This window comes from Aythya ferina, assembly GCF_964211825.1.
Source record: "Aythya ferina genome assembly, chromosome: 1".
Lineage (NCBI taxonomy): Eukaryota > Metazoa > Chordata > Aves > Anseriformes > Anatidae > Aythya > Aythya ferina.
The window spans coordinates 89,878,079-89,903,982 of record NC_140296.1 but is presented as its reverse complement, the minus strand read 5'-3'; the positions used below and the strand labels follow the sequence as shown (position 1 = coordinate 89,903,982).

The 25,904-nt window shown below is 38.5% G+C and overlaps 1 protein-coding gene across 2 annotated transcripts in view; it reads right to left on the bottom strand.

Annotated features, from left to right (window-relative positions):
- USP9X (ubiquitin specific peptidase 9 X-linked) overlaps window positions 1-25,904 on the bottom strand; it is a 100,897-nt gene that overhangs the window by 59,722 nt on the left and 15,271 nt on the right. For both annotated transcript variants that reach the window (XM_084505698.1, XM_084505697.1), the window contains exons 2-10: window positions 14,864-15,117; window positions 12,809-12,954; window positions 12,410-12,489; window positions 7,415-7,527; window positions 6,431-6,649; window positions 5,247-5,362; window positions 4,747-4,998; window positions 4,532-4,670; window positions 2,789-2,941 (exon numbers count right to left, since the gene is read on the bottom strand). In XM_084505698.1, coding sequence (XP_084361824.1) covers window positions 2,789-2,941; window positions 4,532-4,670; window positions 4,747-4,998; window positions 5,247-5,362; window positions 6,431-6,649; window positions 7,415-7,527; window positions 12,410-12,489; window positions 12,809-12,954; window positions 14,864-14,959 — 1,314 coding nt within the window. In that variant the 5' untranslated portion in view covers window positions 14,960-15,117. The remainder of the gene's footprint in view (window positions 1-2,788; window positions 2,942-4,531; window positions 4,671-4,746; window positions 4,999-5,246; window positions 5,363-6,430; window positions 6,650-7,414; window positions 7,528-12,409; window positions 12,490-12,808; window positions 12,955-14,863; window positions 15,118-25,904) is intronic.

Below are 25,904 nucleotides of genomic sequence, written 5' to 3'. Positions count from 1 at the left end.
GTAAATCAACTCCCGCTACCGAATTTCATGCTCCAGCTGCTCTTAGAGGCAATCATGTAATAAGAACTACTAAAAACTACTAAACATGCGAAGTAGTGAACATGGAAAAAAAAATTCTATATTAGCAGACTTGGCTATTCTTAACCCAGACCCTCCCCCCCGTCCCCCCCCCTTTTTTTTTTTTTTTTTTTTTTTTAAAGTCTGTTTTAATTTCATGGCTAAAGCCACAGTGAAAACATCTACCCAAGTAAGGCCTACTGAATCCAATTTTCAATGGAAAAAAAAAGAAATGCAAAAACACAGAACAAACCTGCAACTGCACCGTGGCAACAATCTAACTGAAAGCAAGAAAAAAAGTGAGCAGAGTAAAGCAGATTTGAAAGCATGGAAGATTTATTCCTATACTTATTTTCTAACTGTTGCGGTGGGCTATCCCTGTCTTTTAAGGGTTGCACCACTTGTTCATACATTTCTGGAACAGCAGAAGTAGCTTTAACTTATCCACAAGTTCCTGTTTTCAGGGCCTCTGAGTAATATACTTAACTGACTAGGATTCCCTCTGCCCAAATTTTGGTTACTTTGTCCTATAGAAGGTGAGGCTCTAATATAGCTAACACAAGCCTACAAGTAGCATAATTACTTCTCTAAATCTTTCCCCACTGCCCAGATTTCTTACACAGACAATCTGGAAACCAAACAGTATGATCACCTTAATTCAAGTGATCCGTGATTGCTTTGAGTTACAAGATGTATTTTTTTTGACATGATATTTGAGGATAAGTAGGAAAAAAAAAAAAGTCTCAAGTTTCAGCCTATGTAGTTACTATCGTGCTGGAACTGAAGTCTAGAGATTATGAAGTTGAAACATCAGAGATGTCAAGTCAAGCTGCCACTACACTGCCTGCAGTCCCAAGTGCTTTAAACAAACCTGGACAGGGGGTGCCTGAATATGGACACCTATAATCTGTTTAAGTCAAACTGTTAAAGTTCAGAAGACTGTAAACACATATTAACAGGGGGTATAGTAGTACCCAATTGCTGTGTTAGCCCTCTATCTTGAAAACAGGATTTAGCCTTCCCACACTTGACCTGACTAAAGGGCTTGTACAATTACGTTAACAGTTTTACTACCAATTATTTATGAACAAGGATATGTGCTCTCACGCTTATTTCTATCCTAAAACTACCCTTCATTTTCTGTGTATTTTCTGTATACTCAATATTTAATAATCATTATGTCTCTTCAACTGCCCTTTATGGGATCTAACTCATGCAGCCCAAGACTAGAAAGCCAATTTTCACTGATCATTTAAGTAATCAAGTGAATATTCAAAAAATTACAAATGAAAGCATTTGCTGTTAAACAATTTCCAGAACAGTCATTATTGTAAGCCTCATTAATAGCTCCCTGCTCAGGAAAAAAAAAAAAAGTGAGTAAAAAAAAAAAAAACAACAAAAACAAACACGTGAAACAACTGTAGCAAATTTAGAGAATAACAATCTATATTTTTACTGTATTTTAAAACATTACATCATAATCTTTTTTTTTTTTTTTTTTTTCATAATTCAGACTTTGCTCAACTTTGGTGTTTCCTGAAGACTTACCAACAATAACGTTGGATCACAGAATAAAGTTGAATCATAGAATAAATTAGTTTTAGCTGAAGCAGACCTACAAAGACCGAGTCCTACTGTCAGAGTATTTCAGGGCTGACCCAAAGTTAAAACGTATCATTAAGGGCCTCATCCAAATGCCTCAAACACGGACAGGCATGGGGCATCAACCACCTCACTAGGTAGCAGGTTCCAATGTTTGACCACTCTCACTGTAAGAAAGGTTTTCCTAATGTCTAGTCTGAACCTCCCCTGATGTACCTTTGCCCCATACCCATGCAAACTGTCACTTAGATACCAAAGAGAAAAGATGAGCACCTCCCTCTTCATTTCCTCTCATCACAATGTTGTGGAGAGCAATGAGGTTACCCCAAAACCTCCTCTTCTCCAAGCTTATCAAACCCAGTGTCCTCAGCCTCTCCTCACAGGACACGCCCTCCAGCCCTTTTACCAGTTTTGTTGTCCTCCCCTGGACACAGTCAAGTATCTTAACACTTAAGTTTTTAAGTTGTTGAGCCCAGAACTACACAGAACACTGTGTAGGTGCAGCCCCATCTGGAGAGTGACCAGCATTATCCAGTAATGTTCCACTATTTTCTTTAGACCTCCTCCTGCTATTACCATACTTTTAAAAAGCTTTGGTGTTATCTGAAACATCACTGGACAGTTTTAACTCTAGTTGAGCTTTGACCTTTGTGTTTTCTTCTGTAAATGCAAACTGCAGCTCTGTAATCTTCCTGTGTGACCTTAGAGAGACCACATGCTTTCTTTCACTGCTTGAGTTCCAAAAGGAGTTCCCTACTCAGCCAAGATGGTCTCCCACCCGGCTTACTTGACTTATGATACACCAGAATTGCTTGCTCCTGTGATTTTATAAGGTGGTTCTTGAGAAGTAACCAGCTCTTGTGGACCCTTAAGCCCTTAAAAGCAGATTGCCAGGGGATGCTGTTCTTTAAGACTTTGTATACATAGATACTTGATCTTTTTTACTGACCACATTTGAGAAGACAATTCTCAGATACAGAATCCTGAAAAAGACCATCACTTGATTTCAGATTTTTCTTCAGCTTTGTCTGGTACCAATCATAAGAAGCACAAGTCTTCCTCTTCTCAGTACATGACATAGAATAAGCTCCTTCTTGCTCAGAAGCAGACTAGCAGCTTAATTCTTTACCTGTGCAGCCCAAATGTTGTCAAGATCCTGCAAAGTGAGGGCTTTCTCTTTGATGACAAAACGAAGAATCTTCTCTAACTTCTCTACATACTGAGGTTGATGAAGACTATCTCTCAACACAATTGATAAAATATTATTCTGCTGGATCCATTCCTGAATATAAAAAGAAAGTAATGCCATCTCAAATTACTGAAGTGCTATCAGTATTTAAGCAAATTAAAAAATAATAATAAATCAGACTGTTAAGGATTGTTTTTATATATAATATTCTAATTGTGAGAAGCTAGAAAGATTAAGAACAAGAGGAAGGTATTTATCTCTAACTTCCTCTTTTAAAAATATCAGTGTTTTAAGTAATCCAACGTGCCCAACATTGTGATACCTTAAGGAAGATATTTTTTCCTGGCATATTAAAATCATGAACTCTAAGCATAAAAAAAGTTCAGACAAATTCAAACAAAAAGCCAATAGGAAGAATAGTTACGTCTTCTATTCAAGGAACAAAACTTTTCCGATTCAAAATCATTAAATATCAAAACCATTTTAAGACACTTTTAGCTTTTTTATGCCCTATACTATAGCACACAAGAAGGGCATAAGCAAAGACTGATGTGTAAAAAGCTTAGATTATTTATGTATTTCCACTTGCATTTTTTTTAATGCTTCTAATTGAATTAGAGGCAAATATTCAAACTATTTGAGTAGATACAATTTTTTTCAGTGGTGTCATTGACTGAAAATAGCTTCATACACTTATTTTTTTGTTCCAACTGAAACAAAGCTGTGTGCACTTTGAGCATCAAAAAAGAAAAACATACACAGCAAACTGTCCAATGCAGTGTCCTTCATTACAGACTTAAAATGTTCGATCTAGTCTTGCAAAATATATAAACCTAGATACTTTCATTTAAAAACAGAGGTCTTGTCTGAGATGCCAAACTATAAAGAGTGCATAAGAAAAGAGCTATTTCTCCCTGTTGCTTGAAAAGGTCAAATTTAGCAATGATTCCATTCTGCCAGCAGTCCTTCTGCAGATTATAAACCATTAGCTATTTACAATGCTGAGGCAGAATAGTGCAAAAATAACAAAAATAAGTTCTTCTGCAAAGATGAAAAGAGCAAAACTGTTCTAACTTTATACATGCTCATGTTATTTGTTAGTCACATATGCTTTCAAGCATAGAACAGTATCCAAAGTTTGTGAATGTTAAATAAAATCACAAAATGTGATGTCTAGAACTTTCTGTACAAAGGAATACAGATGAACATTTTACTTTTCCACACACTTCAGCTTCTGAAAGGTGGAAAGGAGTGTAATCATTCAGAATTCTGAGTAGAAGAAAATAATTTGAAGCATAAAAAGTGGACTACACTCTTATTTAAATGAACATTCAATGTTTAGGTACAGTGTCACTGAAGTTTCAAATAAATAACACCTGTTTCATCTTTTTTTTTTCCTTTTTAAACCCTATATAAAAAACATGCTATTCGAGGATCCCTTTTTAGAGCATGTTTTTAGCAGCACTGAAAATATTTCTTAACAGAAGCTTTGAAACAAATACAGCATTTTTCACAGAAAGATATTAAAATGACTTATTACTATGATGCAATACCTACTGTTTACAACATGACATATGAAAACAAGTACTGTACAAGATCCATCGTATACTGCTCCTTCTACAGTTTAAGTGATAAGAAGGAAGAGAACCTATTCAGTGAATTATGATGAAGAGGAGAACTTACTGCCATTCTTTCAGCTGTGAGCCATTCTTCCTCTTCAGGATTACCATGCCGATGGGTATAATATGACACACTGGTTATTACTTTGTTAACTTCATTTAGTGCGTTCATTTTACCATTGAAAGAAGAAATTTGTAACAACCTGTAAGAGAAATTAAACGTAAGAAGTGTGAAATAAATATTAATGGGATCATATCATATTAGGAGTAGCATCTTACCTAAGTATCATTTTTAACCTAAATATTTCTAAGTTTTTTACAGTTTCTTCTTGTCCTGGAACTCTTGAAGCTAAGTTCTTTAGAGATTTGATTATCATTGACAGAGCATCGTTTTTGGCTTCATTCTTTGCTTCTTTTTTCAGTTCATCATCTGTTAAATTTTCTAAAAATTGTGGAACCATTTCTATAATTGGAAGGAAGTATTTCTTCACTGTATGTAATGTTAGAAATTCATAACATTGTCCAAATGGCCTAAAAACAAAGAAAAAAGTGATCAAATGCCATAATCAATAGTTGTATAATATTAAGATAGTAAGGAGCAATTTATTCTAGAAACTTAAGTCTCTTTACAAGCATGCGAAACATCAAAGTTAAAGGCAACTAGTTAAGAGGTGTGGCAATGGGAGTGCTTCAAAAGACTCAGTTTCGTACTAATTCATTATTCTATTAAACATATTTGGAAAACTTGAACTATGTAACATACTCTTTAAAAAACTTACTTAATGAGAGCTGCAATTATCTGAACATTCAATGCTGATCCACTCATGAAGCGATCATGCAAGATCTGAAATCCATTTAATGTGCCAAACTTGTTGATAAGATCTACTAGCCAACCCTGAAATATAATAATCAGTTATTATCTGACTTTTACAAATAACCATCTAGAAGTACTTTTAAGTACCTATCGGTAACAAAATTACTTTAAAAAACTATTTACAGAATAAACTGTAAGAAGGTAACAATTACCAGGGAATGAGCCTATATTGTTTAAATATTCAGTTTTATGGAACTGCTTAGAAATAGACAACTCTATTTTTCCCATTATCATGGCAAACATACTGTATGTTATATATTCAAGGAAATTTAACAAATACGTAAGAATTTAAATGCCTGTACTTCAGGCTTGGCTGCTAAATTTCTACAGAAAACAGGATGATTCTGATACTCTTTTCTGGTCCTGGATGTGATAATGCTGCATAAAAATGCAGCAAGAACACAAAATAACATTCTTACAAACAAGGCTAGCAATGCAAGGAAGTCCAAGGACACAGAGTTCTTTATCTTCTGTTCTCACATATCAATAGCTACCAGTTCTACTAAAAAGAAAAAAAAAAAAAAAAAAAGAAGAAGAAAGCAACAAAAATTTAATTCATGCATCTCCTGAATTTATACCAATACCAGTGGGCAAACAATGCTGAAAAATTCAGACCCGAGAACTGAAATAAATTACTGATCTGAACTGCCAGTTGAAAAAAAAAATCCCTAGCTCTCATCTTCTGGAACTCTAAGAAAAGGGAGGGAAAATTCCTATGTTATCACATAATCCCCTCCTTAAGATGTGTCACCAACAAAATCTCATTGAATGAGAAGTTAAATCCATCACCTGGCAAATACAAGCAATCACATTAACACAGTAGGAATAGCATTCCAATAGACTTGTGCCAGTTTACCACAGAAACACAACTCGGTTTCATTGTGGACCAAAGACTGAAAGAGTCAGAAGAGCAAGCATGTATTAAATCATGATTGATCGAAGAGTGAAAAGCAGCACAACATTTTACTGATATACAAAAATCAAGTACACCCCCCTACTCCCAAACACTTCTCTATGGCTACTGAGTAGCTAGGTAACAGTAGGTAATAAAATAAGCATTTCAATATTCAGGGCTGAAAAAGCTGATACCTTTGGTGATCGTGGGTCAGGAGGACGGGCATAAAGTTCATCTTCAGCAAGCTGTACTCCTGCAGGAACTGTTTCAGAGGGACGTGTACCATTGTATAGATGGAATTTGCAGTGAGGATTTAAGGCCATGGCAAGAAGTTCAAGAAGGGGAAACCAATCCTGGGACAGCTTGGCCACACAGAGTTCAACTAGTCGATGGGTGTTGTTAATAATACATCTCTATTAAGAAAAAACAAACAATATGGCAGGTGACTACTCCAACATGAACTATAAACTCTGAACCATTTGCACCTAGCATGCAGAGTTGCATAAGAGTTTTACAATGCTGTACTTACAACTTTGTACTTCCTCCAATAAAGGGTTTAAAAAAAAAAACAAAAAACTTATATCTGTTTTCAGCTAAAAAGATAATTTGGGAAAAAGACCCAAATATTTTTGGTTATTTGAAACACTCACAAATCAACACTGAACTACTGACTTTTCTTTCTTCCACCCATCCCTCTCACAGATTTCAATTTGCTTATCAAGATCTTTACAGTTTCTCATTTGGCACATGACCAGCTGTCCAAGAGGCAGCTTTTCACATTCAAGTAGCTGCTACAAACGTTCAGAATTTAAAGACTGATGAAAGCTTTTACTAAAAAAAAATAAAATGAAGTTTTCATACTATGCACATAAAAATAAGCAGGTCTCTTCTCTATACATCTGACCAAAGACAGTCTTGCGAACAAGAACTGCCATACTGAACATTCAAAGTTCAGTTCCTGTCCATATCATCTTGTGTTTTATTCCCTTCCAAAAACACCAGAGGCAATAAAGATGAAATAATGATGCAACAAGGGTGATTTTTCCTCCCAAGAGCCACGTATATGAGAACATTTCCATTTCCCAGTTGTGATGATTTCTGACATTCAATCTCCTCAGTCACAAATGCAGTCTCCATTCTCACTTTTTTTCAGAAACAGAACAAACAAAACCACTTACATGGATTTCAAACTTCCAGCCGCTCACTGCCTCATCAGTAAGGATTTTTGTGAAAGATATTGTTAACCCATCTCGAAAAAATCGCTGGCATGCTTCACTTTTGACATCAAGGCCTATTTTAAAAGAAAGAAAAAAAAAAGAAAACCAGCCACAACTATTACATATGTAATTTCATTAGTTGTTACACAAACTTTTAAATACTGAAAGTAGTGACTTAGACATCAAAGGTTTGGTGTCCAATGTTTCAGAGTTATTTTTTAAGAGATACTTTGTATGAAGCCAAACTTAGGTAAGATTGAATGGACAAAATAAATGGTGAATTAATGTTCTAGTAAGGACACCTGAACAACTGCACTCCTCTAGCTTATTTTTCAATTATTTTGAAAAACATGATAGTTTTTTGCCATGCTTGTGAAACTAAAGGTATAGTAGCAAAAATCAGTACAGTATTTTCTTTATTTTTATCAAATTGAAGTTCCTCATACTCGCAAACAACAGTACAATAAAGGTTCCTTTCAAAAGTGATCACATAACATCTGTCCACCATGGTATTATTACACGCCATAAAGACTTTCCAAACTCTCACAACAAGGCTTGGCAGTCTATATGTTTACAGTGGGTGCAGCTCTAGTAAAGCAAGAATCTTTGGAAAGTCACTGTTACACCTTGAGAACTACACCAGCATTCTCTCTTCTACCACTACCAGAGGTGCACGATATACACTGTGTAGCCAACTATCAAAAATTCCACATTAGCTTCCCATCTAGCTCAGTCTGACACCTGCACATTATAACATGGACACTGCCTGAAACTTCTACATTGGTAGTTAACAAAGAACTTTAAGTTAACTTCCCAAGAGCATAAAGATGACAACTTCAGCCTACATACAAAGAAGAGGACAAGAGAAGGCATCCAAACCCACTCAACTTGACCTAGAGGAAATGCTCCTTTCAAATTTAACAATGAACTTAGTTCTCAAATATAAATTAAAGCATGCCCTCAAGTGATTTTAATGTTCCTCTGAATACCAGTACATTGCACTAAAATCTCTAAAACTTTCAAGTACTTCCAGCACCACCTCCTCCCACAATGGTGGGACAGCTTCAGTCAGCAAGACTTTTCAAATGAAGTTTAGGAACACCAAAACAGATTATGTTTCAAAATGCATTGTCCTTTCTATGTTTCACTGAACTTGGGAAGAAAGGAAAGCTGGAGAACCTTGAAAGGTACCTGTGTAACTAACTCCTGGATATAAAATGACCTTCTACCTTCTTCCACAATGCTCTGTGCTGCTGAAATAACATATGCTACTCATGGAAGGAACCAAGACTGGGTATCTACAAGGACAGGAGAATCAACAAAAGCAAGGTACAGGAAGACAGCAGGGTGGGAGAGGAAGGAGCAGCAATCCAAAGGCAGTGAGAAGAGAAGCAGCAGTTCTATTAGTCACCTGGTATCTACTGCTTGAATCAGATTCAATATCAGTAACTCTTAGGTAAGACCACAAGCAGCCCTTTCTCGCTCATTTTCCAAATTCTGAAGGCAGAGAATGATGAGGAAGAAAACAAGACAGAATTGCATGCATGCAGCTCTGAGCTGTGTATTCAGAGAAGGGTTGTGCAATGAGAAAAAAAGTAAACATGAATTAAAAAGGCGATGTGCAACATACAGTAAATGCAAGCTGCAATTAGGGGGATTGGAAAAGGAAAAGGTGGAGCACCAAAGCCCCAAGCAGAATCAAACAGCTCCTCTCTAGGACTCCGGATTTCATAACTTCACAGCTGGAAACCCCCAAAACCTGAGCTGGCTCCATGCCTTGTTATGGCACTAGGCCTGCAAAGTCCCCCCTAAACCTGAAGCCTTGGGCAGTACAGCAAAGGATCTTTTCAGTGGCTTGGCAAGGGCTGGCTCAGGCCCTGCAGAACAGAAGATGACCTGGAGCTGATAAGCCCTGAGGAACACGCACTTGCCCATGGAGGCAGTGGCTACACATGGCACTCGGATTCTAGCACCTTGAAGAACTCTTAATTATCACAAGTATTTATGTTCTGAAGTATTTAAGTACTTAGTTAAGTTCACTCAAGGGTGGTCCAACAGAATTGCAAGTGGACATCCAGAAAGATGATCTTTAGAAAAAGCCTTCTTTTTTTTTTTTTTTTTTCCCCTTCATAGGTTCTAGGGCCTGCCCCTCTACTTTTTCACCCTCTGTAAGTCTTTGCAATTCAACAAAGCCAAAGATTTGGGATAGAAATTGAAGGCTTAAGTTATGTGGTGAAATCTCGTTTCAGTTTCAATAAGCTACAAATTGTTAAATTGCATTGCACCTTGCTTGTGTGTGTTGTGCAGAGATGTTTTGGCAGCATGTTAAAAACAGAATGTAAATATTACAAATAACAAAATCCACAACAAAGACAGCAGTAGAGAGCCGATGAGATTTTAAAAGAAAGAATGAAGAATATTCTAGCCTATAAAAAAAACTAACAAGAACCATTTTTTCCCTTATAAATTTATAGCATCCAAATCATTATGACATTTATTTCTGGAGCAAGGCCCATTATTCAAAACACTTTGTAAGCATTCCAGAATTATGTGAAAATAAACATCAGTATGGCTGTTCAATGCTGTTTTTCAAATAGAAACTCCAGACTATCACTTGATAGTCTTATGGCTTGCTTAATGAAGAATAATTCATTGATGTCTACACATAAAGAGATAATCTTCCATAAAAGCAAGCATTTGCCAGGAATAATGCAAGTCACAGTCTAGACAGGATTCATACTACTCTGTCAAATTTGCTCCTTGCACTTGAACAGAACAATGATGCAATTTTGTTCTTAATAAGTACTTTCAATTCTGATAAGTTCCTTTCAATTTTAGTTCCTGAAGCAATTTCAAGAGGATGCAAACATCACCATAAAGACAGGGTCACAATGAAAGAAATTACTCCAGAGTCACTCCAGAAAGCCAATGCCCATGGCCACTGGCAACATCAGGAAGAAAAGCTACTTAGGAACTCTAACCACTACAAAAAGGTAAAGGTGCTTGATTAAACAAAATAAAATCAATGGGCTCTAATGAGTTACAGATCATAATAAAAATGTATGCAGTTTAACAGTTGGTTAATTTTCAATTTCTGCTTTCAGTTCTTGTCTTGAAATACAACACCTCAGGTTAAAAAAAACACGTCCATAGATAGGTAGCAAGATGTCCAGTTCCTGATCTTACTGAGGTAGCAGAACACATTTTCCAGTTAAGAAATTTACATAAAAATCGTTTTTATTACTTCTTGAAACAGACAGCGTCAGCCAAGTTCTGAATTAGAAAAGCAGTGTCTGTTACAGCAAGTGAGCAACCTACCATATGCCTTGAGAACTGAAACTTGTTTTAAAAAGAAGTAAGTGCCATCTTAGCCACTGCACAACTTCAAGTATCACGGGAAAAAAATAAATCTATAATGTAACTAACACTATAACAGTTAAAGAGCAACTATTTCTAACAGCTTTCATGGAATGACCACACAAAGGAATTTAGAGGGCAAGAGGAACATTAATTAAATAGCAATGCAGCAGCACTTTTCAGAACTGGACACTGATTTAATAAAATCATACTGTAGCAAGTACATGCTTAGACTTTCACTGTTTTTCAGAGCTTCAAGAGGAAAGAAACAGATGACTGGGAACTTTCAGCCATGTATGATGCTTTTGTGAAGTACAATGATGTTAAGAGTAGCCAAGAATCTCATTCTGCTCATATTACTTCATTGCATTGCGCTGACATGTTTTTTTGTTTTGTTGTTGTTTTGTTTTGTTTTCATGACCTAACAGCTGGCAGTACATACATCTCTCATAAATAACAAGCAGAAAAAAAATTAAGGCACTGGTAAAGGCTGCATTTTCTTTCTGTAAGTTGCCATTTCTTTTGTTCCTGAACAGGTGTGATCTCGTAAAAAAAAAAATTCTACGCTCTCCTTAAAATTCCTGCCAGATCTCACTACATGCAATGAAAGCCAATTCCAAATGCAACTCCAGCTGATAAATCAGTGTTAGCAACAGCGTATAATTAACCTATTTTGGATCACCTGGGTGCAGCCTATCTTTTGTTTCTCTAGAGCTCCAAAGCAAAAAAATACATAGAAAATACATTAGGATAACCAAGAATTTAATGACCACAGCCAGCTTTTTATTCTTGAAACTGCCTAAGAATAACCTTTATCATCATAGAAATGAAGTCATCCTGGTCTAGCTATGTCACAGTAAGGAACAGGCACTTTGTATGTCACTATATATAAAACACAACTGGCTGGTAAGTATAGATAGCCGAGAACAGTATTTTTATCTGACTTGAGGTATTACATAGACACTGGAGCTACAAATATTGTCCAGAACAACCTTCAAGAAACACAACTTTCCACAACATGGGTCAAATTTGTCAATTTAGCAAACATATACTCAATCCTGACAGGGAACCATCCTAGTTCCAAGTAAGTTAGCTACAGCAAGCAGTATGGCAGAATTACCACTAAGTCATGCTGTTTGATGCTCTAACTTTTCCTCTAATAGTCTCAAAAGCATCTATATGCCGAAGTTGAACAAAAATGCATAGCAAGATATTTGGAAAGCTAAATGAGCAACTTGGTTTTGGAAACAAAAAAAAAATTCTATAAGTGTTAGTATCTGTTATGAAGACCAAACCCAGTAGGTCTGATATCTAACTGAATACAGAGAACAGGTAGGACAGGAATGACAAGATTTTTATTGCTGTGAGCTTCTTCAACCTCGCTAATCATACTGCATAGAGTACCTAATTTCTACCTACACTGATGTCTTTTTTTTTTTTTATATATTAAAGTTTCTGCTTTATGAGGGTTCTGCATGCCACTCACATCAGGGCTGTAATGGTAATAATTAAGAACTTTTAAGCCTCCACCAGGAACTCAAACGAACTCAAGCAAAGATTTGGAGTGGTCCAAATCCATTCATTGTTTTTTCAGCTTACCTTTTTTACTCAGGTCAATAGCAGCTTCTAGAAGAACTTCTAATTCCCCTTTCGGCAATACAGGAACAACCCATCGAGGCCTATATTCAAAAGCAAAATAAAACAAATCCACATAACTCAATTGTTCTTCTTAAAAATCAGGAATCCACAATCCTTTGTAAAACTTTTAATATAGAGTAAAAATAAGCATTTTTAAAAGCCCTGATAAAGACTCCACTTTTCAAAAAGATAATAATTTGAGCCTCTCTTTACAACTCTAATCCAATACAATAAGGAAATTCAAGAAATCCAGTGAAACAAAAGTGCACAAATCCTACTTCTGCTGTCAAGACAGTTGCACAAGTAATCTGCACACACTGGAGAAAAAAAAAAAAAAAAAAGCATGGAGTATGAAAGTACCTGTTGATCATGTCATCCAACTTTGCCAGGTCTGTGTGTGGAAATGCAGGCTCCTCATCTTCAAGCTGGGGTGGAGCATCTCCTTGTCCCTGCTCATCAGGCGGGGTAGCTGGGGAGTTCTCATTGGAAGAATCAGGTGAAGATGTCTAAAATTGATGTAGAAAATACTTTTAAGAACTGCGTGTACTCCTGTGCCACTTATTTTGCCTTCTTCCTTCACATTATATTTCAAAGAATCACTTGAACTATATGCCTATTATCACACAGTGTAATAAAATAATTTGATTTTAGATCTATTAACAAAAAATAATAGAAAGCATACAGCATGTTTATTGTTTTATCTTAACGGTTTAAGAATTTATGTACTTTCCCAGAGAGGAATTTTTTTTGAGACTTTCTTTCAGTCACCTATCGAGAAGATGAAAACAGACTACCTGGATGCTCTGTTTTTACATATCTTCTGAAGAAAATATGAATAATTCAGGTAGAAAACCTTCAGCAACAGCACAGAAGGATCATGAAAATATTTTCTGAAAACGTTTAAAATGAATACTACTGCAGCTGACTACTAACCAACCTCCAAGCACACAATTAGTTAAGCCCATTTTGATGGGCTGTGCGAACTACAGTGTGTTTTGTAGATGCACATTTATTTGTGCACAGAAACAGTATGGATTGTTTGGAATTTGAAATTGAAAATAAAGGTTCAGATCAGAAGAGCAAGATCAGAAGACAAACGAGGACCAAAAAGACCAAAACCAAGACAAACGAGGACCAAAAAGACCAAAACCTCAAGATTTTTTTTTTTAAACACATTATACTGGATTTGGCTGGCATGGAGTTAATTTTCTTCACAGCAGACCGTATGGTGCTGGGTTTTGGATGTGTGACCACAACAGTACTGATAACACGCCAATGTTTTAGATGCTGCTGAACACTGCTTAGAGTGTCAAGGCCTTCTCCATTTCTCACTCTGTCCCCAGAGTGGGTAGCTTATGGCTGAACAAGAGGCTGGGAGGGGACACAGCTGGGACAGCTGACCAAAGAGATATTCCATACCCTAGTGTCATGTTTGGCAATAAGACTGAGGGCATTTTTTTCCCCAGGGGAGCACCAGGCTGGGGACTAGCTGGGCATCCATTGACTGGTGGTGTGTGATGGCTTTTGCATCACTTCCTACTCCTCCGCCCCTTCACTTATTAAAACTGTCTTCATCACAACCGGCAAATTTCTTCACTTTCTCCTTCCAATCCTCTCTCCCATTCCACATAGATGGAGAGAGCAAGTAAATGGGTGGGAGCTTACCTGTCGGCCCACCACATACATACCAAGGAACAATTCATTCTCAAGAAATAACAAACATTAAATCCTACGATATTAAAAAACCATCACCTTCATACTGCATTAAATGAAAAAGTGTGGCTTTTCTTTTAACCAGGCTTGGTCACAATGTTTAAATGCATCTTTTCCTTTTTTTTTTTTTTGCCTGACAGAAAAGCATCATCACATTATCATGTAGTGTATCTGAAAGTTTTTAATTTTCTTTTGAAAGCAGGATATCACGTTAAAAAAAAAAAACAAACAACACACTATGGGGTTCAGGTAGTCAAGAGCAATGAACACAGACTTAGATGAAGCTGATAATAAAGAGATAGCTATGCCCATAAGCTCTTTTACCCCAAAAGTGCTTTTGCAGAACTGAAGTCACAGAGTAGCTTTACCAGTCTGTGGCAGACACAACAACAATGCAGTTCTAAGCAATCTTCCAATATAATTCCAAGAACACTTATTTTTCAAAATAAATATGCTTGAAAAAGCTACGCCACTGCCTGAAAAGGCAGCATTTTTTGCATGCTCCCTAACAGTACCTAATTTGCCAATGGCACTGCCTCCATCCCTGAAATTCCTTTTGTACTTCCAGAAAGAAAAAAAGAATAGCTAACTTCACTAGACATCTCGAGGACTATACAAACTCACAGTTCAAATAAGTCATAAATGCCATCTGTAAAGAAACGACTCCTTTATTGCTAGACAACTTGATAGTCAGTAACATACCTGATTCTGCTGGAGGGGAGGCTGGGACTGTCCATCAGGAGCCTGGCCCTGGCTATCATTGCCTCCTACCGGAGAGCCACGAGTCGTGGCTGTCATACTCGACACAGGGCAGATCTTTGCAATTTTGTCTGCTTAAGTAGTTGTTGTGAGAGAAGAAATTATAGTCCACTTAGTAAAGTTGAAGTACCAGCATATGCTTGCCTTAAAAAGCTCCAACTCAAGAACATGCCATCTTGCAGAGACCATTGCATAACCTGAAAAAAAGAAAAGACAATATGCTACATTGCCACATACATAAAAGAAAAGTAATCTACACCTGGAAAAGAGCACAGCAAAAAAAGTATATACTGCTATAAAGGATCTTTTATTTTAGACTTAGTATTTCTTTTTACTGAGTGCAACTGACATCAAAAGGTAACAGTTGAAATATTTAACATGATTTTAACACTCTAAGCAAAAATTATCCTGGTAATTACCGTTACACCACTGAGAAACTGACACACAGCCAAACACATGCAGCTGTTTACTCTGACACAATGGTGCTTAAACTGCTACAGTAGATTTTCAAATGGGATTCAAGGCGCTGATCTAGGCCCACAAAGAAGCATACCTCATGACCTGACTAAGCGTAAACCAGCACATCTGTTAGCTTTTCCAATATTCTCTTCCCGACAGTGTCCAACTGCAGCTGTCTGAGGGGAGCTAAGGGAGGTTGTTTCTACTTCAGTTCAGACTAACACAGTCTGCAGCCAACCTTCTGTAAGCACACCAGTATTCATTCTGGGCATCTGACCTGTATTCCCTTGTTCCAGCTCCAGCACGTGCCTATGGAAACCTGGATCTGTCGACTTCTCAAGCCCACTACAAAGCTCATCTCACCCCCACCAAGTATTTTAGGTGATTAGATAAAAGTGGGGATATCAGATTTAGTTACTGATGTTGTAATAACAATATACCAACAGTTCAATAATTGTTACATATTTAAACTTCACTATTTATCATTTAAGTAAAAAAGTTTTATTTTTTATTTATTTTACTCTATAGTAATTTATCAAAAATAGCAGTACTAAGTTACACAAACAATTACGCACTCTATCACAGGGCACTACATAACCATGTTATGTTCCAGACCAACTCAGACTTCCAAGTGCTACATAAACCAACAAGAGTACTCAACGTTTGGGAAAAAAAAAAAAAAAAAAAAAAAAAAAAAGTAGGGTGGTAGAAAGAATTCTCTAAGCTTTTCAGGAAGAGTGATTTGGCGCTGCTAAGCTCCTGATTCACAGCATCACAGCACGGCTGAGGCTTGCAGGGACCCCTGGAGGCCACCTGCCCAAGCAGGGCCACCCAGAGCAGGCTGCCCAGGGCCGTGCCCAGGTGGGCTTTGGAGATCCCTAAGGAGGAGCCCCCACAGCTCTCTGGGCAGCCTGTGCCAGGGCTCCTCACCCGCACAGCACAGAAGTGCTGCCTGCTGCTCAGGGGGAGCCTCCTGGGCTCCACTTTGTGCCTGCTGCCTCTTGTCCTGGCGCTGGGCACCACTGAAAAGGGTCTGGCTCCATCCTCTTTGCACCCTTCTGTCAGGTATTGAAGCTTGGCTGCAGATATTCAGAAAAGAGCTTCAACATGAGCCAGCAGTGCGCCCTGTCAAGTCAAGAGGGCAAACCAAGTTTTGGGGTGCACTAAACACAGCATAGGCAGCTGGTCAAAAGAGGCCAGGAATAGAGATTCTCCATCTCTAGTGGTGGTGCAGCCTCACTTTGGATATCATGAGCAGTTCTGGACTCCACTGTGACAAAAAGGATGTTAAGGTCCTTGATAGCATCCAAAGGAGGGCAATGAAGTTGTTAAAGGCTGGAAGGCACGTCCTGTGAGGAGAAGCTGAGAACACCTGGGTTGCCAGTCTGGAGAAGAGGAGGCCAAGAGAGACCTCATTACTCCCTGCAGCCTCCTGAGGAGGGAAAGTGAGGAGAGAGGCACCGGTCTCTTCTCACTGGTAACCAACAAGAGGACATGCAAGAACAGCACAAATCCACCCCAGGGGACGTTCAGAGTGGACATCAGTAAAGATTTCCTTCCTGTTAGGGTGATCAAACGTTGCAACAGGCTGCCTGGTGAGGTGGTTGATGCCCCATGCCTGCCCCCATTTGAGGCATTTGGGTAAGGCCCTTGATGGTAAGTTTTAACTTTGGGTCAGCCCTGAAGCAGTCAGCCAGTTGGACTTGAAGATCTTAGAAGGCCTCTTCCAACGCAACTGTTTTATTCTACTCAGGTTAACAAGTTAAAGTTTCTGCTGAAACACTACGCATATTACTAATTGTTTCATTACAACATCTCATGCCAGTTCCTTTTCAACGCTGTCGCTGTCTTTCTCTAATACACTTCAAAATCCTTTCCTAAATTGTGCAAATTTGCAAGGCCGGTTACAAATACAGTGCAAATTTTGACCAAATATACCCCTCCTCCTCTACCTGGCCCCTGATCTTATTATCACCAACAAATTTAGAGACCTCTAACATTGCCGCTAAACTAATGCTTGCATCTGAACAAAACAGTGTCCTTGGAATACAGTCAATTGTAATCCATCCCCACCCTTCAGGGCTTACATTCATAGAGTTTACTAAGCCTGCTAAATCTAGAGCAAAAGGCATCACCAACTCAAGTTTTCTTCAGAATGAATCTGACTTTTAAAACGCAACTTTAAAAAACTAACTTGTTTTAATTGGTGTTCTTTTTTTTTTTTTTTTTTTTTTTTTTTTTTTTTTTAGGTGCCCTCATCCGAGTATTTTTCTTCTGATGAAGTTCAGAAAGCTTGCTAGGTAGAAAATACCAGCATGACTAAGTTTCCGACCATGTGAATACAGGCTGTACCACAGTTCAATGCACTCAGTTCCTCTGCACTACCTGACTGAGGCTTTTAAGTGCCTGCATAAGCCAATGAAATCAAACTTCTGCCAACTTACATTGTGTTTTTCAACAGCCCTAAGCCAACTCTATGACCACAATAAACACCTCTCTCCTTCCTCAACAGGTCTGGTCTGCAATTTGGCCGCATAAAAACTTGTGCTGGCACATTGACTGAGGCAGCGAAGAGGCCGGGAGGAAAGGGTGGAAATCCTGGTCTAGGCTGCCCCTAAAATGCAGAAGCAAGCGACCTCTGACACCTGGGATTCCCCTACGCCTTGCGTGCCATGCGAGCTGCTTCCGTCTCATCTCCTTCTGATTCGAATTCTTTTGCTCAACTCATCCTCAAGTGAACCACTGCAGAGTATGGGAAAAAAAAACAAACACTGATTATTTTTCAGCTTCTGTAATTACCTGAACTGGAAACACTGCAAAACCACAGAATGCTCATCCGAGTGCTAAGCCAGGACAAAACTGCAGCTCTCCCGTTACAATGACCTTGCAACTGGCATGGACTTACACTCAGATTTTGCCTCTGTGCTTTGTTGAAAAGTCTGGGCAAAGCGTTCGTGTAAATTAATTTCTGCCCAAGGCATGTGATGTAATTTAACCAGGAGACAGAAGAAAACGAGTAATTGCATTGACCAACTTATTCACAATCTTGCAAATTCACAGGTTAAAACAAGATCTGTGTAGTAAAAATACCCAGAATTCTGTAGACACCAGCAAATACAGAACATTTACAGAAATGACTTTCTGGTGCGTCTTCTTCCTTCTACATAGTGACTTTTTGCTGAAGACACTAATCATGACAGTCTATGTATACTACTCATACTATATTCCCATTCTCCACAGAAGCTTATTTTGGGAGAAGTTCACCTGGTTTGGCCATGTCAGAATACTTAAGATAAGGACAACTGCAAGGACTGTTCACTTCCCTCTCCTCTCCTCCCCATTATCTCTGGGATATACTCAGAGATACAGAAGTAACTTCAAGCTCTACGGCAGCTAACTGAAACCACTGCACCTCCAATAAGCAGTCTGATTGCTTCTTACAGTATCCACGTATTTTAATTTTTCCTTCTAATTACAAAAGAAAACATGCTTTTGTAAGCACAAATCATTATCAATTTAGGTATTTTAAGCAGTAGTACATGTAAAAGGGAGTCATTTACCACTTCAGGCACCAATTTAGCCATTTATGATATAGAGAAGGCATCGAACTGCACACCCTCACAGAACACAGTACTGCTTTCATCTTGGCATTATGTTTTATTAATTATAATTCCGTCGAACCAATTAACCATGAAATTCTGAATTCCCATCATTTCTTTAATTCAGATTATTCACTTGCAAATGTTAAGAATTAAAACTCACTAACACATAGTCCTACGAGGAGCGGCTGAGGGAGCTGGGCTTGTTCAGCCTGGAGGAGAGGAGGCTCAGGGGCGACCTTATCGCTCTCTATAGGTACCTCAAGGGAGGCTGTAGCGAGGTGGGGGTTGGCCTGTTCTCCCATGTGCCTGGTGACAGGACGAGGGGGAATGGGCTTAAGTTGAGCCAGGGGAGTTTTAGGTTAGATGTTAGGAAGAACTTCTTCACTGAAAGGGTTGTGAGGCACTGGAACAGGCTGCCCAGGGAAGTGGTGGAGTCACCATCCCTGGAAGTCTTCAAAAGACGTTTAGATGTAGAGCTTAGGGATATGGTTTAGTGGGGACTGCTAGCGTTAGGTCAGAGGTTGGACTCGATGATCTTGGGGGTCTCTTCCAACCTAGAAATTCTGTGAATCTGTGATTCTGTGATATAGTTTGGCTCAGCCCGAGATTAACCTTTCCACCTAGTTATAATTAACCTGTCCATATTCACACGGAAACTGATGCAGTGCCATCCCATTTTGAGCACACAGGTAGCCCAACAGAAGCAATTCTAACTGCCTGTATTCAGCTGAATCCTGTGGAGACTTTGTGCTAATTTTTGTCGCATTTCTACTAGAGTTGATTTAGGATTCAACCTACCAAGCAGTGGTTTAAAGAAATTACCATCCTCATCCAAAGGCTTTGAATGGATGTCTTGATACAGTGGCAGGATGGAGACAAACACCTATTACCTGCCCCACTAACTATTCCATTGTTAATCAAGCAATGCACGAGGCTATGAAGACAAATAAATCCCCTTGACATTCAGTTTTGACTGCCAGCTGAGCAAATCCTGATTCGCCGTGCTTCTTCCCATTTCTTTACATCATGCTGATCTGCCATTAAATTCCAGGTAAAGTTCTGCTTCTGCTGGGGCCCTGCCACATCAGTCACACTGGGAAAAGACGACCGCAGCTTCGACTCCACATGCTGCCCACGTGGCCACTGCAGGCAGTGCTCTGCCCGTGTCAGGGTCTCTGTGCTGAGGAATGAGAAATAGCTCAGTGTGGTTGCACACCTATGCCTCAGCTGCTCACTCCCTCAGATGTCACCAAAATACCCCATAACACAGAGCCTTCCTCCCAGGTGAGCTACATGTACTCTCAAATCCCAGAAAAAAGCAAGAACACGGGGACAGATGATAGCAGCAGACCTCAAAAGACAGCTCATCATTCGTGTGCGTTACCGAAGCCCTACCTTTTATTTAAATGGATCTGAGTAGATATATGAGCAAGGATATGTGCCCCAGTACTAAACCCATTGGATGTGTGGTAACAATGTACCCCAGGATACTAACCTACCTGACAGGTAAGACTAGAGCTTTCTAAAAATCATACAACCGTGCTAAGAATTTACAATGAATACAACGAGTTTTTCCCAACATTTACAGCTATATTCCTGTCTTACCAGGATCTCACAGAAGACGAGCTTTTGAATCGTAGGTACAAAAACTGTAACTGCTGCAGTACAAATGTTCGATTGAAAGGTATCGCAGCCTCACTTCACAGAGGGTTCTGGGAACTGCCTTCTTCAAGTCCTCATAAATACCGACTCATCACACGGGTCGTGACGTGCTTCTCAGTTAAAAATTCTAGACTTTGGAACCTGACCTTCTGCCCTATTCCTCCGTTTCTATCAGAACACCTTCTCGTCTAGAAACAGGTTCCCAGCAGTGTAACACTGACCTAATTCAGCAGTTACATTCTATACACACCCCCACAGACTTATCATTATCCTCCTTCTCCGTGCCTCGTACCTTTCAGGAAGGAGGAAATGATTTATATCATCGGCAAATAAAACCGGTGGTCCCAGCAACTTGCTCATTAACACTGACAGGCACTAAAATTGAAACGTATTCATGATTCATACAAAGTCATCAGTAAGCTACTATTCTGTAGAGCAAGAGGTGCCTAACACACAATGGTGTTTAAAATATACCCCATTAGCAGCGATTGGAGAAACTGTTATTTATTTTAAATAATTTATATTACAAAGACAATTCATTCATTCTCCCAGTAAAGAAGTGCATTATGGAACTTAGACAACTATAGCAGGTAACAATACATTATGTCAAAATAATAATAAAATACTGTTGAGACAGGTGAAAACTAACCTACATCTACTTCTTGGTATGCAGCTTCGCTTGCCAGGAGCTCCTACATCTACCATTCAGATGAATCGAGCGAACTGTAAAAGCACAGAGAATGAGCTTCCATAACAAAGCATCACCTTCTGCTGCCAGGTCAAGGGGAAAGCAAAGGGACCACAGCTCTCAACTGCGTTAAGTATAGTCTCAAAAAAGGAGTTGCCTAAACGCATTCTCAAAGGAGGAGTTGCCTCAATGCATTCAGCTTGTCCGGTACCAGCTATGCAGCATTCTGTGCTGAAGAGACTGCACAGGAATGCTGCAGAAAATGCTGGTTTTAAGCAATGATGCATCATGCTGCTTGATCAACAAATACAATTTGCATTACACAAATAGAGATGTGACAGCCTGATCCTACTGTCTTCCACCTGTGCTTTAGGTAACTCTGGACTTTATGCAGGAGTCTCGTGGAAAATTTAAAGTTCTAGGGACATTCAAAGACTGGAGCCTTAATGTGAATCAAGATCCGGAGAAAACGAAGTTCAATAATGTGAGAGAAATGAAAGCATCTAATTCACGTGTTATGAGAACTGTGATACTGATTGTGTTGTGTAATTCAAGAACAGGGATATGGAAATCAGGATTTTTCAGTCACTTAAACACAACTGGTCCTAGTAGTACTGACGATGCGAAGAGCAAAATTTTTTGATAGCTCTGTTACTGCAAAATCAATGTGAATTATTTCACCTTTTGAGAAGTTTTCCATCCCATTTGCTGTTCGGGTTTCCTCTGTAAATGGACTCGAGACATAGTGATGAAGAGCAGAATCCAGCTACGTTTCACTCTTCCAGCTACAACAAGAAGCCTCAGCTTGTGGTTCACATGGACAGGCTCATCAGGTGATCAGAAGTAAAGCCTCTTCTCACATTCCCATGGCTGAAGTTGCCCCATGAGTCTTGATCTCATTTAAATGCCAAGGTTAAAGCCCAAGAAATTTTAATCAAAGCAAACTGTGTTCAAGTGAAGGCTGAGAACTCAGTTTGGCCCTGCACATCAGGACAGTAAAACTGACATCTTGTCTCCACATGGAGTAACTTCCCAAAGGACTTGAAGAAAGAAAAAACAACAACAAAAACCACCACACGCACAGACAAACAAGGATATCCTTTAGAACATCAGAAGGATTGTCTAACTTAAAGGCAAGAATCAATGAGGTTCAGTCCCAGTATACCAGTGGGTACTTAAGGTACAGGATGCTTTTTCCCCAGAGAGCGTATCAGCAAGAGGTCAAGTGTTCAGATCATGCACATCATTCCTCTGGCAACTGAACAGAAAAGTCAATTTTAGTTCCCATTCTGAAGAAGAAAAAGTGTTTTGCTCCTGTGACGGTAGATCAAGTAGAATGCCAAAGACACAGCATCAAGAAATAACACAGTCAATGCCATACACACAAACCCAGCAAATTTCATGGCAACTAACCAGGCTCCCTTCAGCCACGGCCTTGCTGTGCTCTTCTGCATGTACATGGTCAGGACTCTGCCCTAGACAGAGCCTGGAGTGGGACAGCCTCTCACTGAGCAGACTGTTCCTTTGTTCACAGGAGCTCTCTGAGCAAGCTCCCCTGGCTCAACTGCTATCAGACTGTGTCCTCAGCGACACTTACTGCAGCTGAATGACGGATGAAGGAGGGATGTACAATTTACAGACCCTGCAATTCTGTTTCTTAAGTACTTAAATGCTTCCAGGTGATCAAGAAACTACATTCAAGCCACTGGTAAGTAGCGAGATGACGTGTGTTTTACGCTGGGAGAGGATGATTTTGGTCACAATAGTAAAAACAAACCAGACTTTGCAAGCACATCAAGAAGTCATGTAAATAAAACAAAACACCAGTAAATGCATGCACTACAGCCTAAGAATACCACACTTAGTAACCCGGAGTCATTTCTATCTGGAAAATGCTACCATCTGTTTTAAAAACTGATGTTTTGAGCTATGACTTCCATTTACTACACAGACCTTGAATTCACAATGAATATGCAAAAGAAGTGGGTAAGATTTCCTTCCACCTTTATATTAAAAGAACAAGCTTCAACAGGAAACAACCTCAAAACTAAAAAAATAATTAAAAACCAGTTCTAAGAATTCTATTACGTACGTTTGCTTCAGAGTCAGATTCAATCTTTCCCAGCTGAGCAACACAATGCTGTACTTTTTTTTTTTTTCCAATTATGCTACAGTTTATTTACTTAGGAAGCTGCCCTTCTGCATTCCAAAAATGTATTCCTGGCAATAGAGCCAATTAGGATCGAGTTGATATCGTGGGTCCAACTGCAATCTTAGTCCCTTACAGGCCGCAGTGGAACACAGTAAGCAAGGACAAATCGTGGTTTCATGTTTATATTTAGACAGTGCTCTGGATTTATTAAAAGGAATATACACATTTGCAATTGATACTCTCCCATCTACAGAGACACTATATTATGTCTACTTACTGCTGGAGCAAGGAAGTAAAGAATGTGTCTAATGTTTGCAACAAGGATGGATAAAATGCTCTCAGTTCCTTATTATATTTGTTGCTCAGTCATGGCCATATTAAGTACTTCACATTGTTTATCCAGTTTTAAAATGGATGTGGTAGTTACAACTCTCAAAGTGATATAGTGAAGTTTATAGTCCCTAATACCTTAAGAACCCCGTTTGCTCCTTAAAAAATTAATCCAAATGTTAATAATTACAAGATGCTACGCTACTAGACTTTTTGAAAAGATTTCATTTTGCTTGATTTTGAAAAGGTGTAATTAACTTTTAACGTTATTTCACATTCTACTTGACTGCTCTGCCTTTTTGCTACAAAGAGCATTATTACTGGATGCTCAATAGTCAACGTGAAACATCAAAATACATTCTCATTATTATGGGTAGCAAAAAATAAAGACTTAATTCCACTTAAAAATGAAAGCTTTTCTCAGCAAGGCATGAATTCCTACAGCAATGCACTAGGGAACAGAGGAAATTTTAAAAATTCCTAACACTGAGGTATCAGTGACCTCCTATGAGCTGCCCAAGCACACTACAAAAGGAGAATGAAAGGTCTGGGGAATGGGATGCATTACAGAGTCTGAAAGAGACAGCAGACCAGACACGTATGTTTACACAGCAGTACTCATCTTCGTGTCTTCCCTGCATGAGCATGCGCACAACACAGCCTCCAATTCTTGCCAATTAATACACTTTTTTAAGAGCAAACACAAACTATGTAAGTCTGTAATGGCACTGAAAGTTTTGTTCTTGTTCTTCATTGGGACAACATCTAGCAGCGGATCAGGAAACAATACCTGGACAGCAATGGTAACAGAGGTAATTTTTTGACATATTGAGTCTTTAAAACTTTCAGTGGAATACAAAGCTTTGTATACCAATGCAGGCAGTAAATAACACCTCATTTTTGCTGCACTTCTAAATACGATTAGTTTTTAGGTAAATATATTACAAAATACTATCAAAATAGAATGAGGTGTTCCTAAATCACTCCCCCTCCCCAACCAATTCATTTAATGTACAGTCCACAAATTTATTTTAATTTTTAATCCTTATCCGCACTTATGGATTTCCCAGCATATTATCATCATACATAATTAAGAAATATATTTAAAATGTTCTGGCAATCATTATAGAAATCATTAAACAATTCAAGCTTTTCTGCCATATTAAGTAATATTTCTGCTCTGAATCTGATGCATTTTGTTATGAGATTGAACACAAGACAAAAAACTGTTTCCAATATTTTTCATGTAATACATTAAAACATCTTACAAAAACTCTTGTGTGAAGCTGATCTGAGTATTTAGTATTTATACATTTAGTATGAGATAATCAAGAACCCTAAGAAATCTATAGATGTGACTTCTACTAGATCTTTGAAAACAGGATATCGTCCAAAATAGCACAGAACGGAAGAGGGGGAGAAGTGGGGGGAATAGAGAGAGGAAATCAAATTACCATCTCTGGACATAAACCTGTTGCCACTAATGCAACTTCCTACAGTCTAGTAAGAAAGATCAGGCTAATATTTTATCATGAACGTGAAAGGTGTTAAAAGTTACCTGCATTTTTATATGCTTTTTTGAATATGTTTACAGTAAACAAAACAGCTTTTCCTAAATAAAATGAAAAACCTATATCCAGTGATTAAATGTGAAGCTACTAACAGGGCTTTAACAAACATGGACAAATGCTCGTAGCCAAACCTTACAGGTTATCAATTCTCAATCCTGTATTACTCATTATTACTGATAACTCGGAAAAAAAGCTATAAAATCTGTCATAAATTCTACACATGGTATACAAACTAACAGGGTGATACACACAGATTACTCTGTGATGAGTTCTCATTATCATCTGATAAGCCTGGCACAATAAAATGTGCACTAACATAGCCAAGTGACAGGTCATTTGACTAGGAAAAAAAAGAAAGGGTATAAAAATTTTTGTGTACATTGGGAAACATGACTGGAAGAATACTTATTCTAGAAAAGCAACCAAATATGAACACCACAATTGCATGTTTTTAGCAAGTATAAATCTCTGGATCGTTATCTTTTTAAAAGAAGCGTATCATTTTGGTTGCAGAACTGGT